The 17,985-nt window shown below is 43.0% G+C and overlaps 2 protein-coding genes across 3 annotated transcripts; both read left to right on the top strand.

Moving 5' to 3' along the window:
• Nucleotides 1-13: 13 nt before the first annotated feature.
• ccz1 (CCZ1 vacuolar protein trafficking and biogenesis associated) lies at nucleotides 14-8,203 on the top strand. 2 transcript variants are annotated; one of them, XM_086140651.1, is made up of 17 exons: nucleotides 14-319; nucleotides 998-1,073; nucleotides 1,173-1,269; nucleotides 1,374-1,471; nucleotides 1,731-1,824; nucleotides 1,919-1,999; nucleotides 2,092-2,139; nucleotides 2,245-2,328; nucleotides 2,955-3,130; nucleotides 3,642-3,723; nucleotides 3,852-3,913; nucleotides 5,179-5,290; nucleotides 5,652-5,685; nucleotides 5,845-5,962; nucleotides 6,501-6,659; nucleotides 7,452-7,579; nucleotides 7,666-8,203. In XM_086140651.1, exons 2-17 carry the CDS (start codon nucleotides 1,060-1,062, stop codon nucleotides 7,719-7,721), a joined length of 1,443 nt encoding a protein of 480 aa, XP_085996777.1. In that variant the 5' UTR covers nucleotides 14-319; nucleotides 998-1,059; the 3' UTR covers nucleotides 7,722-8,203. The 2 variants fall into 2 exon arrangements, with proteins under 2 accessions (XP_085996777.1, XP_085996778.1); XM_086140652.1 differs by having other exon boundaries at nucleotides 208-319; nucleotides 1,031-1,073.
• Nucleotides 8,204-9,055: 852 nt separating this feature from the next.
• Nucleotides 9,056-15,119, top strand: dlgap5 (discs, large (Drosophila) homolog-associated protein 5). Its single transcript, XM_086140588.1, has 19 exons — nucleotides 9,056-9,163; nucleotides 9,678-9,928; nucleotides 10,124-10,308; nucleotides 10,516-10,596; nucleotides 10,679-10,718; nucleotides 10,818-10,904; nucleotides 10,990-11,088; nucleotides 11,245-11,319; nucleotides 11,414-11,457; nucleotides 11,560-11,780; nucleotides 11,916-12,065; nucleotides 12,179-12,267; nucleotides 12,363-12,523; nucleotides 12,812-12,913; nucleotides 13,187-13,433; nucleotides 13,545-14,152; nucleotides 14,259-14,409; nucleotides 14,695-14,738; nucleotides 14,871-15,119. Exons 2-19 carry the CDS (start codon nucleotides 9,691-9,693, stop codon nucleotides 14,976-14,978), a joined length of 2,730 nt encoding a protein of 909 aa, XP_085996714.1. The 5' UTR covers nucleotides 9,056-9,163; nucleotides 9,678-9,690; the 3' UTR covers nucleotides 14,979-15,119.
• Nucleotides 15,120-17,985: the final 2,866 nt, after the last annotated feature.

Genomic DNA, 17,985 nt, shown 5'->3' with positions numbered 1-17,985 from the left:
GGTGTAACACCCCGCTGTCAAAAGCAGGAAGTTAAGAATGTGAAGTATAATGCGGCATATCATCTCGCCAGTCTCATTTTTTTCTGCTTTTTATTTTATTTCCATTCCGAGCGACTCGACCGCGAAGGCGTCGGATTCATGCTCTGTAAGGTTAATCCTGCCGTCGTGTTGTTCGGTTACACCGGCAGTTTGGTGAGTTTATCTCCGCTTGGATCTGTGCAAACACTAAACTCCTGCTAGCCGAGCCAGCTAGCTCCCCAGATGGACTCCGCGTAAATGAGACGGAGTCGCTGACACGGAGAAAGCCACAGACGCCACGGTGTGTGTTGAGTTTTTACTTCCATATACGTATTTTTTAAGTATATTTTCAAGAAGGGCTTTTTCCTCGCCTTTTCGTCCTTCTGTCTGCTTTACGTCAGGAAGGTTTGTCCTTTCCCTTGTAACGTAACAGCGACAGAGTTACTAAGCAGTGACAAAGTGTATCTTGTTATTGTATAACGTTAGCAAGGAAAGGTGCTAATGTGAGTAGTAGATTGTCTTGATACATAATCTAATCTAGTCATAAATCCCCCTGGGTTTGGAATTAAACTCAAGTCCTAGCAAATTTTTCGAAAGTGCATATCGGAATTAGACGAGCAAAATGTTATGAAAACTGCACCCAAATCTACCCAAATTAGATTTGCTTCACTGCCATGTCCGCCTTTTCCTTTCGCAGTTAATAGCATGTGCTAGTAAATAACTTTATTGTCATCATTAATACAAGAAGTAGGTGATTTACTTTCTGCTTATCAGGGAGATGGAGTAGCTTCACGTGCACAAAAATGAAATAGAAAACTATATCTGTTAAATCCTCAGCCAGTTTGCATTGCCCATATGTGCAGTTACAAGTGACATCCATGTCAGAGGCATGGATGACAGTCATCGTAATGTGTTACAGATGTTTTTGATTATTTGAAATCACCACATCACATGTAATGTAACTGTCTTCGCTCTGCAGGGCCACGGCATGCTAACCAAACTGTCTTTGCAGCAGAGGAAATCCAGACACAAGTGACACTGATGCTGATGATTAGGTAAAGCAGATCTTATCATATGAAGTTGTAGCTGTCTGGAATTCTGAGCAGCTTCAATTGTTTTTCCTCATAATTTAATCTCTCTTGCTGTGTTTACAGTCCCAGAATGGCCTCAGGAATGCAAGAGAAGCAGTACACACCATCTCTTCTTAATTTTTTCATTTATAACCCTACATTTGGACCCCGGGAAGGAGAGGTGAGCTTGACCTCTTTGTGTTTTCTAGGTGTGTGTTGACTTTATGTTCCATACCTATAATGATACATAATGTGATATTGTAATTGTTTTCCTTTTTGTTTTAGGAGGAGAAGAAAATTTTGTTTTACCACCCCGTTGACGTGGAGAAGAATGAGAAAATCCGAAATGTTGGCCTCTGTGAAGCAATTGTACAGTTCACCAGGTAGAGAGACAGTGTCCCTTCTTTCATGTGTGTGTAAGCCAGTTATTTAGCCTACCATTGTCCTGCTAATTTAAAGCACTGAGCTTTACTCACTTTCCGAAACAAATTTCAATTCCATGACCTGGCTGTGTATCAGATGGGGAAATCTATAGCGAATAGTGGTTTGCTTCAAAAGCATATCTACCATGTGTAAAACTTCACAATTGCCTGATCCACTGACTTAATTATTGGTCTTTTTTCCTCATATCCATTTGTGCAGAACATTCTGTCCAACAAAACCAGCTAAATCTCTACACACACAAAAGAACCGTCAGTTTTTCTTTGAGCCCGAGCACAACTTCTGGATTGTCATGGTACGTTATGGCTTGGACAGTCGTTGCATCTTTCATGTCTGTATTTTCCAGACTTTTTATTGCACCTGCTTTTACGTTTCAAACTGTTCCCCAGGTGGTTCGAAACCCAATGATTGAGAAACCGAACAAAGATGGCAAGCCTCCCACGATAGAATATCAGGAGGAGGAAATCCTGGTGGGTACTCTGGAGCAGCTCTTCCACATGTTTATTTCTTCAATTAAATATTTTTATCATGAAATTGAACTTGCTGTACCCCCCTTCTGCAGGACACTGTTTACGGTGCGGTGGTAAGGCAGTGCTACAGTATGTACAAGGTGAGTCTTTACAACTGGTCCAGTGAATTAGTTCATTTGATGTTTCATACTAGTCAAATGAGATGATGCAATATTTTTTTTATGATTATTTGATTTATGTTTTAGCTTTTCAACGGTACGTTTGGCCGAGCCATGGAGGCCGGAGGAGTTGAGCTGCTCATTCAGAAGCTTGAAAAGTTCTTCTACAGGGTAAACATTTACCCATTTTTCTAATTATTATTATTCATGTTTAAAATCAGCAATGAATGTATAATCTGAAAGCCGTTTGATAGAAGTAGACACGATAAAATGAGATTAATTGTTCAACCGGATATGAATGTGGCTGGGTGCTGAAAATTGTATGGTTTCTTTTGAAAAATCTTGGATACAGGGGACAATTTCGGCCCTGACGAGGTACATATATATATATATATATATATATATATATATATATATATATATATATATATATATATATATATATATATATATATATATATGTATGTGGTGTTGTTTTTTGAAATACCCGTCCCAAAAACCCTGTGCAAAGATGCATACGTGCCGGATGTCCTGTCTTCTTGCTGCCGTCGCTGTGTCGGCAGCTCTTCACTGCCACTTATGCAATTGGAATAAAAGATTCATTTGTAATTAGGGAGCACTGGTACGTCTGCCTGAGACCGAGCATCTCTGCAGAGACACGCGTAGCTCTGGATCTCATGGCAATGTAAGAATGCCCGTGTTGGCAGGTAAACTAATCCCTTTCTCCTTTCCTTCTCTTGTGTCTGTGGGGCATCTCCTGTTTATGTGTGTGCGTTCGTACGGGGGGTTATTTCCAGTATCTGCAAACTCTCCACTTGCAGTCTTGCGACCTCCTGGATGTTTTTGGAGGCATCAGCTTCTTCCCACTGGACAAGATGACGTACCTGAAGATCCAGTCCTTTGTCAACCGGGTGGAGGAGAGTCTGAGCCTGGTCAAATACACAGCCTTCCTGTATAATGACCAGCTTATCTGGTACTGAAAAAAGCCTTTTTGAAGAAATACCACGATATTCTGAACGCTTTTATTTATCGTAATCAATCATGACTTAGAAAATCAAAAAGTTAATCTTTTGTCGATGTAGACTCTAAAAACAAAAAAATCACAAATTTGGTATAAAGCACGCAATGTAAGATAAACAAGATAGATATAGCCAAGCTCTAAAGGATTTTAGAAACTTACTTGGAACAATATTGATGGGTTTCATGTGTGAACTTTTAACATGTTCCTTTATCTTGCACATTTGCAACCAGACAGATTGTAGGCTTAGCCTCAGCATTTGCAGCCATGTGAAGGGATGCAGAGAAAATCATTTTTCTCTGATCTTTTTTTCTTTCTTTTTAGCAGTCATCAAAAAAAAATAGGTTTGTAACATTTTAGTGCATCAGTCATCATGTCTAGCATGCAGCCTTGACTCGGACCATGTGGAAAGATGCTGTTCAGTCATGCATGCCTGTAAATGTGCTTGTTTTTTTTGTGTCCGAAGGAGCGGACTGGAACAAGATGACATGAGGATCCTGTACAAGTACCTGACCACGTCCCTGTTCCCCAGACACTCAGAACCTGAGGTGAGAGGGACGAGTGGTGTGTTCGATGATACCCGATGACCTCCCGACGTTGGTTTTCGATCGTTGAAATATGTCCTCCACACGTCTGCTACTTTTAAGCTAAATAGCTTCTGCTCTCTCCAAACTAGCTGGCTGGCAGGGACTCTCCACTGAGACCGGAGGGTGCAGGGAATCTTTTGCACTATGGGAGGTACGTCCTTAAACAAACATCCCGAAGGGTTGGGTTTGCGATTGGTTTAAAAACGTTTGCGTTTCGGTCTGCATGGGGCACACTGTCACTTAGGAACGAGGTTTAACGCAAAGGATCTACACACTAAATCATCCTAGCAACCTGACTGTTGACATACACCTGCTCATCTGTGTCAGCACTATCTGCTTTTTTAGCAGCGATGAGCTCCGTTAGCAGAGAACAAGTAGGTGACTCCTTAGACCAACCTATCTGGGCCAAACAATACTGCCGAGGGCAGGCTTATCTCGCCTCTTCTGCAGAAACTCGTCTTCGGTTTCTCTGTACTCATTTTGCAACTATAAAGTTGGCATAGGTGCTTTTCCCGTTCTGTTTGCAAACTAAACTTGAGGCCGATGTGGAGCAGCTGCAGTCGCGGATTCAGGCTAAGGATGTAACGTCAGTTGAAGTTACTAAATAAACAATGACATTAATCTTCATTATCTCCGATGACAGAATGAAACCGGAATACAAAAAAAGGTCATTGATAGAATGTCTTGAATTCAAAACAAGTTGCAACGGTGTCAGTGAGACTGACGCCGGCACAGTTTAGACACGTGACACAATCATATCTTTAGTGGCATCGCGGGAATCCAGCATGTTACATGTTCAACACTGAGCGTTTTGTTTGCATGTGTGCCTTCCCGTCCGGAGGGAAGGAAACCCCTTTCTGTTTCGATGAGGCTGCTCTTTGACTCCAGAAAAGTTATTTAACAAAGCCCGGATTGTATTTTCTATCGCTGCGGCTCTAAACTTGGCGGACAGCATTTCAGAATCACTATCAGAAGTATTTAATTGATCCCGGAAGAAAGTGACAGTGGTCCAAAATAGACATTTTAACTGAATTAGGAGAAATAATAGAAGAAGTAAGACTTTAATTTGCCAGTATGTTGTACTTTATTTTTTCCATTATATTTCTGTTCATGCATTTTTGGTTGTTATAGTTATTAGTGATTAGGTCCGTGGGTAAGAAAGGTTGTGAGTTCGAGGAGCATTTATGAATTTGTGCCTAAAAGTTTGTTTTTTACCCCTGTATTATAGCATAAAGGTTTTTGTGTCCTTTTTATGAAGTGTAGCTTGCACGAATTCACCCTGCAGGAGAAACTGATACTCCCTGACATCACGGGGTTAACGCTAACAAGCCCTCAAAGCTAATTCAACATGTTCAGCATTTCTGCTCGTGATGCCGAAAGTAAACAATGTCGCCCGCTTTCGTCTGTCCTTCCTAGGTTTTTGACTGGACCCGCCAATCTTAAAGATCCAGAGGCCAAATTCCGGTTCCCCAAGATATTTGTCAGCGTAGACGGTGGTTACGAGGAACTGCATCTGATAGTTTACAAGGTACTGCAGTGTAAATATTATCACATTTTCCACAAGAGTTTATTGAGTTCATCTCTCCAAGCAGTCATGCAAGCGGACTTCCTGTTATTTATTAAAAGAGAGGAAGTGCTTCATAGTTTAGGATGACTTTCATCAGTTGTCTCACAGGGATTTGACTTTTCATTTTTGAGCTGTATATTCAGGATGAAATACTGCGCCGTCCCGTCAAATGATATGGAGTTTAGGACTCAGACATCCAAAACTTAAAATGATGATGTCCGACGATGTCGCATTTATTTGATTACCAACCTGTGTGACCTCGATTCTGCCTGGCATCTACTCTGATCCGCTCTTCTTTTTTTTTTTTTTTTCCCCTCCGCAGGCGATGAGTGCAGCGGCTTGTTTTATGATAGATGGTAAATACCCAATCACCTCCTGATAGAACGCCATCAACTTTAATTTCTGGGTTGTTTAGTCAAATCTTTTATTTTGCTTGCATTATGACAGTGTGAACTCAAAACAAATGTTTTGCTACTATAGCAACTGACTTCCTCCTTTTCTGCATTTGTTTGCAGCGTCCGTGGAGCTAAGCAGGGAATTCTGCGAGCAACTGGACGGCTTGGTTGGGCCCCAACTCACTCTGTTGGCGTCTGATATATGTGAACAATTCACCATCAACCGCAGGATATCAGGGTCTGTTGATAAATCGCAAGTGGCTGTGCCTGCAGTCTTTATTGGAATCCGATGTCTGATGCCGTCCTTTCGGGATTTACAGATAGGAGTGTTTTCTCGGTGTATTCTCGACTGCAGCTATTAAACAGGCTCCCTTTTAATCAGTCCAGTGAAGAATCCATGGAATAAATAACAAAGTCCCAAAAGCATTTGTTGGCATTCAGGCATGTGTCCTGGTGGAACTGTAAATTACTTTACAGCATAGATGAAATTAAGTTTCATACCTTCCTCTACTGAAAGTAGGAGAAAATAAAAATCAATAATCAAAATACCAAATATTTCAGTGATTTTTGTCCCCTGGAGTTATTTAGCATTAAAATAAACTATATATATACTGCCGTCTGCAGTATCTCCCTGCTTTAAACCGGAACTACAGTTTCAGCTCTAAATACACAAATCCTCTGTGTCAGCTGAAGAATTAAGAGGAAAACCGCTTACTTCCGTAGTTATCCTAAACAGTTTTACATGTTTTTCTCTCAATTTTTGTGTCTTAATTCAGGCCAGAGAAGGAGCCCCAGTTCAAGTTCATCTACTTCAACCATATGAACCTGGCGGAGAAGAGCACTATACACATGAGAAAGACCGCAAGTGTTTGCCTCACCTCAGTCCACCCAGACCTCATGAAGATCCTGGGCGACATCAACTGTGACTTTGCCAGGTACGGCCACTCCTATTTCATTCAAGGCGTCTCTTAAAACTGGCCAGTTGAGTTTGGGGGAATTCTGTCACGCCAGTCACACCAGAAACCAAGAGATTCGTGCAGAGAGCTTTAGTTCATTTTAATGTAACCAACTATAAACCTCACGAGGAGAACAAGGAGAGGGCTGTTTTCATTTCCTTCAGTATCCAACAGTGGCAGTTTATTCAAGGCCTGAGATTTCATGAAGAAATTATGCGCAGCTCTTTTCCTACAGATCATCATGTTCACCGCTAATATCACAAACATCCGGGGACCACAGATGTTGAGTCTCATTTTCATTCTATGAAAAATATATTCGCATTTACGTTCTGTTTACTGCTGCTTAGTTCTTTTTCTGCATTTTATTTTGGGCAAACATAGTGAGAGTTGTTTTATTGGTTACCTGTAATATAGATTATTTCCGTGATTTTATTAATGGTCTGCAATTCATCCAATTCCAGCAGATGTGCACGTAACCTCTGGATTCATAGGTTCCCAGTGGGCGAGCTGTCGGAACAGGAGTGCAGTTTCGGGATTATATTTGTTGCTGAGTTTTCATCTCACCTGCCTTGAATGTGCCGGTCAGACGAGTGGACTGAACCTGCATTCTTTTAATAACTGGTCTATCAGAAACCTTTCTCTGACCTCAAGGCCGCAAATACCGGCTACCAGCTTTTGATTTGATTTTCAGGCATCGTGGGTTTCTCGAAAATCCTAGGAGCTGTTTATTCACTGGATGGGATTATAATCGAAGCCCTTTCTGTCTCCTAGAGTTGATGAAGATGAGGAAATCATCGTCAAGGCAATGACAGACTACTGGGTAGTCGGCAAGAAGTCAGACCAGAGAGAACTCTACGTGATCTTGAATCAGAAGAATGCCAATCTGATCGAAGTCAACGGTACGTGTTCCCCGAAATCAAAAATGTGCCCCTTTTCCTCCGTTACTCGCTTTACCCCCTTCACGACTCTCTTTTCTCTCCCGCAGAGGAAGTGAAGAGACTTTGTGCAACCCAGTTCAACAACATATTTTTCCTGGACTGATGAAGTGGAAACAAACTGAGACTGTTTCAACACTAAAAACTGTCAACAGTGTCGCAGGGTATTTTGACAGCATCAGCGTAATGCAATAATTGCATTCTAAAAATAAATAACTAAATGAACTAAAAAAAAAAAATGTCTCACACAAAGTTTTTCTTAATTTAATCTACAAAAAAAAAATGTAATTTTCTTTTGTAATTAAGTGTACAAATCTAGATTCTTACTGTACATTATTTTGACTTATTTTCTTTGTACATAATAAGTGTTTGGTTAAATGATTTCTTATAGATTGCAAATTGTTCATGCATTTCACTGAGCACATGGCATTGTTTCAATTAATTTAAAAGCCGAGACACTCAGAGCCGTTTACGTAGGGTTACTTTGATGATCAGCGATAAGATTGAAATAAGATGTCATGTCAAATGTATTGCAGTTTGTAATCAACTCTGCTAACTTTGAATAAATCGAGACGTAATTTTCCCTACGTTAAGCAATTTCTCCCTTTTTTTCTTTTCAAGATGTAAGATGAATAAAGGATTTAGGAAATGCTGTCTCATATCAGTTGGGCTCCAAAACAGGAATGGGCTTCGAGTTAAACAGCTTTCCTCGTAAAACTTAGCTGAAAAAAGGAGGCGCAGTAAGTGTCTGGCGATGTGTAGCCCCACTTTTGGAAAACTTGAAGGCCTTTTCCTGTGCGGTTTTGAAAGGAAAGTGTTTATAATGAAACTGAAAGTATCTCTATAAGCCTGGCCCAGGTGTTCAATTACCAACACTTTAGAAATCTCTTGCGGGAGATCTTTGCATTGTTATCTGTCAAGAATCGGAGCTGAGGAATCAAACAAGGAAACGCTCTTACAACCTGAAACAAGCCTTCGCCTGTGGAAGGAAAAAGAAAGTGAGATACTGTTAGGGGTTCCTGCATGTCCCTTCAAAATAGCTGAAACATTTTCCACAGACAGAAAAATTGAGAAAATGCAGTTAGAAGAGATTCAAATTTTCATTTTACTGAAAAATAAAAGTTGCATATTTTGTTCTCAATATATTATATAGTAGTCTTTCAATAAAGTAAAAAACAGTGACATACTCAATTGAAAAAACATAAACGACGGATGTCCTTGACGGAAACAAACTTTGTTGGCTCTGTTAAATGAAATATGAGCAGAGGTGCTGCAGGGAAACTACAGCCCGTCACCGACAGGCGGCGCTATTAATGGAATAAGACATTGAAGACATTGACAAGACGAAGAAGACATTGAATAACCAATCAAAACCAAGGATTTCGTTTCGTTTGCAGCCAATCAGAGTTGTCAAGTACAACTTTCAAAAAAAATTGCCCGCCATGATGGCTGCTTGTTTGGGATACGACTGATCTGTCCGTTGTGTGTTCGGTGTTTTTATAAAGTCAACCATACTTTTTGTGAATTTATTTTTTTTTCCTGTGAAAGGTAAGAATATTTTCTGCTGATTTGTTTTCGTTTAAGGTAGACCTGCGTTGGCTTCCTTAGCGGTAAACGTCAATTAAAACTTCGCGTCCTTGTTATTAACACCGGAAGCTAATGATCAGGAGCATCTAAACAAAGTCAAGACATAAACCTAAATAATACGAATACTCTATTTCAAAAGTGACGCTACTAAAGCAACATACAATTTAAAATGTGAAAGATTGAACTTTACACCATTTTACTCTGTTTACATTGCTTATTTGCAAAGGCGAATATAATTCGCTGCTTCAGCCTGAACTGTCAGTTATTTAACTTTACAACACAATATTTGAAATATGAATTGTGCATTGTATATGAACGTAAAATTTTACTTTTGACAAAACAAAAGCTTTTGTTATGCTCCTTTTTTTTAAGCTTGAATTGTTTCTATGAGTTGACCACACCAAAAAATAAAATCAGATCAGCCCCAAAAGGAGATATCTATTGACACTGATTATGTTTTTCATTGTCTCTCCAGCTAGTCTCGGATCATGGACTCCCGATTTGCCAGTCTTCGTCAGCGGGACACAAGTGTGTCCATGCTGAGGGTGAAAATGTCCCGAAGAAGGTCTCAATCCCAGAAGGAGAATCGAGAGAAGACTGTAAATATGCGTAGGCAGCTGGACAAGGTGGCAGAGCTGGAAATGTCTACTCTGGATGCCTCCATGGCAGTGACCAACATGTCCACCATCCAGGAGAAAACAATCAACAAAGCAAACGCAGCTAAAGGTAGAGTAGTATTTTGTATTTTATTCCCCGCATGTCGTGACTGAAAGAAATACTTTTATATGGAGGAAAACAGACATTAGGTGTGCCCACTTCACTGATTGCAGCTCTAAGACAGAAAGGTTTTTATCAATATATTTGTCATTCACAAATACAATACCTAATTCCTCTCCTCTGTTCAAACCGTCTCCTCGACAGACAAAGCTGTCGAGGAGAGGCTGAAACAACTTAAGAACTGGAAAGAGCGCAAGGCTCTTCAGAAGGAGAAAGAAAAGAGAGAGCGGGAGCGAAAGGGGATATTTAAAACAGGCCTGTATCATCCCAAGGACACCAAAATGCTGATACCGCTGCCTCCTGTCCAAGCTTCAACCAGAGCAAAGGAGGTGAGTGAGAACGTGGCAAATGAGCGTGCACGGTAATTGCTTTTTTAGCTGTGACATCTGAATTTGCACGACTGAAAATCTGAATTAAAAAAATGACACTAACTCCCATTCTCAGCTGTGAGCTTGTTATGTGTTGCTGGTTACACTTAGAGTGGGTTGAGGCTCCCTATAACAAGTAATCTACTATTTATTTTATTTCTTTTCAAGACAAAAGTGAACATAGCACCATCACAGAGTGGCAGAGTCACCCGTTCGATGAAGCAGCAGGCGCAGCAACCACAGAAGGAGGTATTCACTTTAAAATCTGTTTATTTACGCCAGCATTTCGCTGAAAGAAAAGTTGACACTAATGTTGTCTCAATCTCAACAGCCTCTGAAGGCGAAAAATCCAAATGTGGCTACAAAAAGAGGTAAATGAATTGCACGTCTCTCTCTCTGTTTTTTTTTTTTTTTTACAATAATCCAAATTACTCTTGCATAATGTGGCTTCTCTATCTTCAAATCTAAAGCTCCCCCTGCTGTGCAGCGCTCAACCAGGAGCCGTGCAGCTCTTGACAAGTCTGCCACAACACTTACCCAGATCAGCGTCTGTGCAGGTGACGAACAAAAGGAAAAGAAAAAACTTGCACAGCCAGAGCTGAAAGCAGCGCTCATGTGTGTTTTATGTTATTCTTTATTTAGTGGCGCCAGTTGTGCGAGCTTTGTCCACCAGGTCTACCAGCAAGGCTCCTTCGGTCGCGGCTCCGGTTGGGAAACAAAAAACTAAGGAAACAGCTGCAGGTACACGATATGCCAAAAACCTCGGTTAAGAAAGCTTTTTTTTTTTTTTTTTTTTTTTTTGAATAGTTCTGAAACAAAAAAAAAAATGGCAAAAATTGACAGATACCACCATTAAAGCAGAAATAGAAAATTCTTTCTATATTTCTCATCTTTAAGACGTGAGAACCACAAGAAACAGAGCAAATGTTAACTCTGTGCCCCCGTCCTTTGACAGAGGAAGAAACTGTCAAGGTATGATTGAATATTGACGTTCATCCATTTTGCTTTTCCAACGCCATCACAAATGTTTGAATTCACTCATCTTTTTGGCATCTCACCCGAAAAGGCGCAGCAATCGTTGAACCCGTCGTTTGTCCCGCTGCGCCCGAGGTAAGCGCGCCGCTGGAAGTCACACACATTCTGTTTTGAGACGGACAGCCGTTCAGACGGGGGGGGACTTTGTCGACAAGTCACTTTGCTGTTTCTGTGAAGGCACCTGAGCCGACGAAGGCCGACGAGCCTTGTCCTCCCTCGTCCTGCTCCGAGGAGGAGCGCGTGGAGGTGGATGAAACTCCGGCTGACGCGGACGTTGGTCCTCCCACCGCGTCTTCATTTGCGCCAGAAGGTTTTGTGTTCCAAGCTCCTGTCGGTTTGTCATCCTTCAAGTTCGAGCCCATGACTCCTCGCTCGGTAGACGCCTTCCTTACACCAAGGTTAGGCGTTTTTTTGTTTTTTGTTTTTTTTTTTGCGTTTTAATACTTGCTTCGTTCAGAATTATTTTCTTTCGTGTTCCTTGTGTCGTTCTATATTTGACAAAATGAAACTATTCCATACCTCTTCCTATCCAGCTTCAATCTTGCCCCTGTTCATTCGCTCAATTTTGAGTCTGCAAGGAGCGAGCCGTCTCCTCAAAGCTCTCCTCCCCGTTTATGCCCCGCTGTGGCTGCTCCGCTTCCCGAGAGCCCCCGGGAGGCAAAGCACGACGTGCCGTACTTCAGGTGATCATTTACGTTGCATTTTTCTGTAAACGGTTTTTGACTACGATGAACGTGGCTCCGCCGCTTGCAGTTGGTGTCTCATTAAAATGTGCGCACACTCTTCTCCCTCTCAGAAAGGAAATTGCAACAGAGACGGAGAGACTGACTTCTCTTTGCGCCCAGTGGGAGAGCCGGGTGGAAGACGAGTCGATTCCAGAAGAAAGTGAGTGTACCATCTTTTTGACAGCGGCGCCCTCGACGCCAGCGTTCCACAGGAGCGCCGCCGTAATTCAGCCGCCTGCTGTTCTTTGGCTCTAGTGAGGGATCGTATGCGGACGGCTGTCGGCCAGGCCAGGCTGCTCATGAAAGAACGCTTTAAACAGTTCAGCGGTCTGGTGGACGACTGCGAGCTGCAGCGCGGGGAGAAGATCACCACTTGCAGTGACTTGCAGGGATTCTGGGACATGGTCTATTTCCAGGTGAGTCCCTGAAACAAGACACGAGCTACACTATCCCGCAAAGACTTTGTCCCGGATGCAAAGCAGTGGACAACGGCGTTACTGGTTCTGTGATCCGTTTATAAACACATTACATTACATTGCATTTGGCAGACGCTTTTATCCAAAGCGACTAACAATAGAGGACATAGGGACTGCAAATACACTTGCAGATACACGATGCACAGGACGTAATGCCGTCCCAGGATGTAAATTGGTGTTTTTACGAAAGCATCGGGCTTGCCTTGAAACGTTGTCCGCTGTAATCAGGTAGAAGATGTAAACAAGAAGTTCGGTGCTCTCAAAGAAGCCGAGGCCCGAGGCTGGGTGGAGGAGGACAAGCGTCCACAGCGGCAGAAGAAAGTTGTCAAGGTAACTACTGACTTTGGAAAAAAAAAAGAAAAAACATTTTCAGCCTTTTTTGTGCAGGGGGGGGTTGTGTTATTTTCAAAGGAAAAAGCTGTAGAAACTGATTAAAAATTATCTGGGGGGGCGGGGGGAGTTCAGAAAAAAAAAAGTTGAAGGATTCCGCAGCAATTACTCTTAACAGTTTAATGCTGGTTTATTTTGTTAAAGCGTCTTTGACTGTCTGTGTGATAATCACACAAACCGAGACATCTTAGCCTCATATTGTTGTCTAAACAGAAGCCCGCTGCCGGGCCAGCCAAGCCAACGGGAGGCAAAGCGGCAGCCAAGTCCCGCTTGGCTGCCGTTAAAGCGGCCATGAAAGCCATGCAGCTGGCGGCCGAGGCCGAGAGAGCTGCGAAGGCCGCCGAGGACGAGCCGGGCCCGGGTGTGGAGGAACCACAAGCCCTAACGCAGGCTCCGCAAACCGGCGCCGTGGTTTTTGACGGAGGTTTCTTCCAGGTTGAGAGTCCAGCCAAAGCGCCAGGTGAGAGAGCTTTTCCTCACAATCAACGGTCTCACCCAGGATCCGTTACCAGTTTTTCAATAGCTACATTTTGCTAGATCGTGGCTGTTTCATCTATATGATCATCTGCAGCTCCTCTCAGAAGATCCAGCCGTCTGAGCGCCGCCGTGTTACCCAAGGCCTCTCCCTGCTCCAAATACCTCTCCCCTAGAGGAGTAACCCGAAGGTCCCTCGCACAGGCAGCAACTCCCGTTCAGACCCTGCCGTTTCCCGCCCAGCCTACCCACACTCCCGCTCACCTCCGCCTCGCCTTCAGCCAAACCCCGGGAAAAGCACCCAAGTCTCAGCATGGCACTCAGCCCGAGAGAGGGGAGGAAGTCGAAAACATGTGCTTCTCGCCCGTCGCGGAAGTTCTTTCGGACAGCGACCGACCTCGAGGAACCCCGGCGCAGCACACGGAGCAGCTAACGGCGGACAGCGCCACCTCCGAATCAGAAACACCCCTGCGTTCTCGGCCCTCCGTTTCTGTAGTTCGGGCGGAGGATCCGGCAGCCTTCGAGTCCGACCTCACTCACTCTCCTTGCAAATTAAGCGCCGCCGCTGAACCCACGTCAGGCTTTAGCTTCACGCTGTCACCCTGTGGAACTCCCTGCCAGCCCCCCTTCTCCTCTCCCGCGATGCAAACCCAGCCGGAGTCTCCAAACTCCATGTGTTGCACGCCAGACGGCGCAGCAGTTGAGGTAAACCAAGTTCCAGGGGTTCACGGGAATTTGTTTCTTTTGTTTGGGGGGGGGGGGAAAGAAGAACTCTGTTTGTTTTGTATTTAGATTTCCGTTTCGTTTTCAGGAAATCCCGGGCTTGGATTTCGAGCGTTACCTGCAGCCTTCACAGAGAAGCAGTCTGTCACCCAAGGGGAACGTTGCCATGGAGATGTTGTCACCCATGGAAGTTGATGCTGAAATGGAGAGTCCCAGAGGTCAAGCTCAGCAAGACACAGGTATGACTGCAGTCCAAGCTCGCGTGCTGCACACCTGGGCTTTGTGTCTTAAATTGGCAGATAATGAGGCAACAATGAAGTTCATTCTTAGTTTTAATGCCATTTATTTAGTTTTGGAACTGAATGAGCTCTAAACATTCGAACTTGTGCAGTTTTAGAACAGCACCCGAGACTGCTTGCTGCATTTTGAATACAATCCGATTGCCTACTTACATGGGAGTGACCGCACTGTATCGTCTGCTAACTTGTGCTTGTCACGTTTTACTCATCTGTCTGTCACTACAGCCCTGCCAGCGGTGTCTTCGGTGTTAGCTCAGCACTCATCACAGGTTGTTTTTTCCTCCCTTCACTTTTTTCGACTATTTTCACCCACACTGACACCGATCGACCCTTAACATTTATTTCTGGCAGCCTGGTCAGTGCTTAACATCCCGAATTGTACTTTTTTTTTTTTCTTGCAGACGGAGACAGCAGAGTCGTCGCTGTTTCTCTTCACTCCAAACCCGAAGGACCGCATACGTCAGTCTGTCTGTCCGAGTGACCTCATGGTCTTCACCCCTCCTTTCTAAATATCTCCTCCTTCTACTGAATCGTTTCGCTCGATGAATTGCTTTTGAAAATACGTTACTGGTTTGCTATTGATTTGTAGATCACGAGTACATTTTAGGAGAAAATGTTCTTAATTAAAATTGGAGTTAGAAAAAAAAAAAGGCTACTAGTCATCATTTAATACCACTGACAAATAATGACAATATCTTACAGTTTTTGAATAAACTACAAGCAAATACCAATAAAACCGACCTGCATAATGAGATGTTTTAGCAAACATGAATTTTTGTTGAATCTTAACGTGTTAAGCAAAAGATAATTCAGATGTATCACCGGCTATCGTGTGTAATTGGACAAAAGAATTAAATCGCACGTGAACGGTGCGAGACATAATTAATAAAAACATTGAAAGAGTGCTTGAAGCAGACAAAAGTATACAAAGCTCCAAAATGGGATTCCCACGTGTCCTGGCAAACCTCGAAAATGATCAATTCATAGAAAACGAGGGGGTTGAAAAGTTCAAGTTCTGGAAAGCCGGTCTCCCTTCTGCTCTGTCTTGTGAATGAATCCAAAGGGATTATGAGTTCTGGCGTGAAGCCTCCTGCCTGAAACTGAATGTGAACGAGACTAAGGACATGATCGTCACGTTCTCACCACCACCTTACAAGGGGAGCCAGTAGAAACGGTGAAGGGAGTACAGTCTTTGACAACCTGAAGTTATCCTCTTAACACTGAGATCATCACCAGCGGCAGTATCTGCTCAGGAAGCTGAGGTCATTTGAGATTAGCAGCAAAATCCTAACCATGTTCTATGACGCCTTCATTGAGAACGTAATGACCTTCTTCACCTGCTGGTTCCATTCCGTCACCCGACGCGACGGGAATCGCCTTGAGCGCACTGCCTTGGTCTGCTCCAAAATAATTGGCAGATACCTCACACCTCTCTCCCGCTACCATAAAACTCAAATATTAAAAACTGCCAAAAAGATCTTCGCAAATCAGTCCCACATCTTACACCCGGCCTTCAAGTGGAAGACTCCGCTTCCCTGCCTGCAAAACCCAGAGGAGAAGGCCAGCTCCTTAATTCCCAACAATCTTGCAAACCTCATCGCCTTACAATCCCTCCCACCCCCGCAGAGTGTAATGCTGCTCATTATATCTATATTTATATCTATTGGAAAAATGCAGAGTGAGCTTACTTACAATTTGCACAATTCTATTCAGTAAGTTATCTATATATATCAATGCATTTAATTAATTTACGATGTTTGATGTTCAGGATTTGATGGTGTTTCTCCATGTGACCCCCAATCGTTCTTCGGGGACTAAGTTTTTGCGGATTCTACCTTGTGAATGAATCCGGGGGGGGAGGGGGGGGAGTTCTGCGCATGCGTGTTTGCATTGACGCTGTTATAAATGCGCTTCACCAATCAGCCGGCGCCCCGGCCCACGTGATTCCACCAGCCAATCAAAATTGCCATTTGACTTTTCAGACACCGGTAAGGAAGTACTTCATTTATTGCCGAAAGAAAACACCTGGTAGAAACTCAACAAGTGACAACAAGAAAAAAATGTCAGCATCGAGATAAATACGGTTAACTGGTTGTCAGAAATGAGCCCCGTTTTACTTCTGTCGTCTGGCAACAGAGAATCAGCGAATATTAACTTCAAGATGAGCTACTTTTCCACCTACTTTACTTCCAGCCAAAGTTGTTTTCAACAACCCAGTGAGGTGTACTTAGACTACAGGAAAACCTTGAAATCGTCAAAAAAGGCAGTCGATAAACAATTAAGTCGGAGTTAACGTGGTTAAATATTTTAAACAAGTGAGATGCAAAGCAAAGGGCTGGTGGGGTGATTAAACAACAAAACAATGTAAAAAATGGAAGAATATACCTAGAAAGCAGTGCACAGAGCAATAACATGAGTAGATAAAGTAATGCAAGGTGGATAGCCATGGAATGCGCATTTTAGTAAAACAGATCTTTGTGGGTAGATGACGAATAAATGCAATTTGGGTAAATATGCAAAATGTAATGGATAGCTTTAGAAATGACAACGTCTGCGACAAATGGCTGAGGAATGATTGGAAATGTAAATATTCTTATTGAATCAAACATGGGTTTTCCAATTCAAACCTTCATTGCTTGATGCTGCTGTGACTCGATGACTCGGGCATTGGCGTCACCTGTTGAAGAGGGTGAGTCTAAATGAGCTGCTGCCTTCCCAGAGCAAACGTGTTAGATTTATTTGCTGAAGTGCCACATGCCAATCTTTACAGCTGCAGTGGTCACAGGGCCTGAATGACAATTTGATCATTGGGGGCAGGGTTGACAGCAGCCTTCACAATTCTGTCTGGACTCTTTGTCAGTGCAGGACTGTGTCGGGCCCTTTGAGCCTTCGGAAACCTGCCGATTCTTTGCCTCTGCACAGCCGAGATGTGCCTCGAGGAACTCCAAGGAGTTCTGCAGCAAGGGGAGAGCAGCAGGTGTACTCTAGGAGCGGGGGACGGAAGGTTGATTAATTATGAATGCTTCTATGTTTATTATCACTACCTCATTGTCATAGCCAGGCTCCGGTGTCTATTTTTATCCTCATTGGTCTCGGGCCATTCGCATCCTGTTTATTTTTGTTATTGCTATTGTCACTCTGTTTATGTTCTTGTTGTCATTTGGTTGCCTAATTTGACCCTTACTGTTCTTTTTTTTTTCCCCCCATTCTGTTGTCCATTCTTATCCTTGTTGTTGTTGTATCCTCTGCTTTCTATTTATTTGTCTTTTGCTGTATTCTAATTGTCTCTCTGTTTATATTCATTGACACTATAACTGTTATGCCGATCAATAAAGCTTATTTTATTTTTGATAGGTTTTAACTTGGAGATCCACAGCAGATGGTGGCACATGATTATGCTGTTGCATATCGCAGCTGTGTTGACCCCATAGCATTTCACAAGGTACTCCTCAGCCGCCATTGCATGTCCCAGCTCCTGAAACAGGGAGTTGATAGAAAAGGGTAGCTTTAGGGTTT

Source organism: Fistularia commersonii, chromosome 33, assembly GCF_037954325.1.
Source record: "Fistularia commersonii isolate RoL2024-O1a breed Wild chromosome 33, RoL_Fcom_v1.0, whole genome shotgun sequence".
NCBI classification, from domain to species: Eukaryota; Metazoa; Chordata; class Actinopteri; order Syngnathiformes; family Fistulariidae; genus Fistularia; species Fistularia commersonii.
The sequence above is the reverse complement of the archived record's forward strand: the minus strand, read 5'-3'. Positions and strand labels throughout refer to the sequence as shown.

Excerpts from the sequence above, each read along its gene's own strand:
- dlgap5 (XM_086140588.1), top strand. The coding sequence starts at position 9,691 with ATGGACTCCCGATTTGCCAGTCTTCGTCAGCGGGACACAAGTGTGTCC. Across the intron at positions 11,089-11,244 it reads AACTAAGGAAACAGCTGCAG|ACGTGAGAACCACAAGAAAC; the intron begins GTACACGATATG and ends CTCATCTTTAAG. Across the intron at positions 14,739-14,870 it reads TAGCTCAGCACTCATCACAG|ACGGAGACAGCAGAGTCGTC; the intron begins GTTGTTTTTTCC and ends TTTTTCTTGCAG.
- ccz1 (XM_086140651.1), top strand. Across the intron at positions 2,140-2,244 it reads AGTGCTACAGTATGTACAAG|CTTTTCAACGGTACGTTTGG; the intron begins GTGAGTCTTTAC and ends TTTATGTTTTAG. Across the intron at positions 6,660-7,451 it reads ATCAACTGTGACTTTGCCAG|AGTTGATGAAGATGAGGAAA; the intron begins GTACGGCCACTC and ends TCTGTCTCCTAG.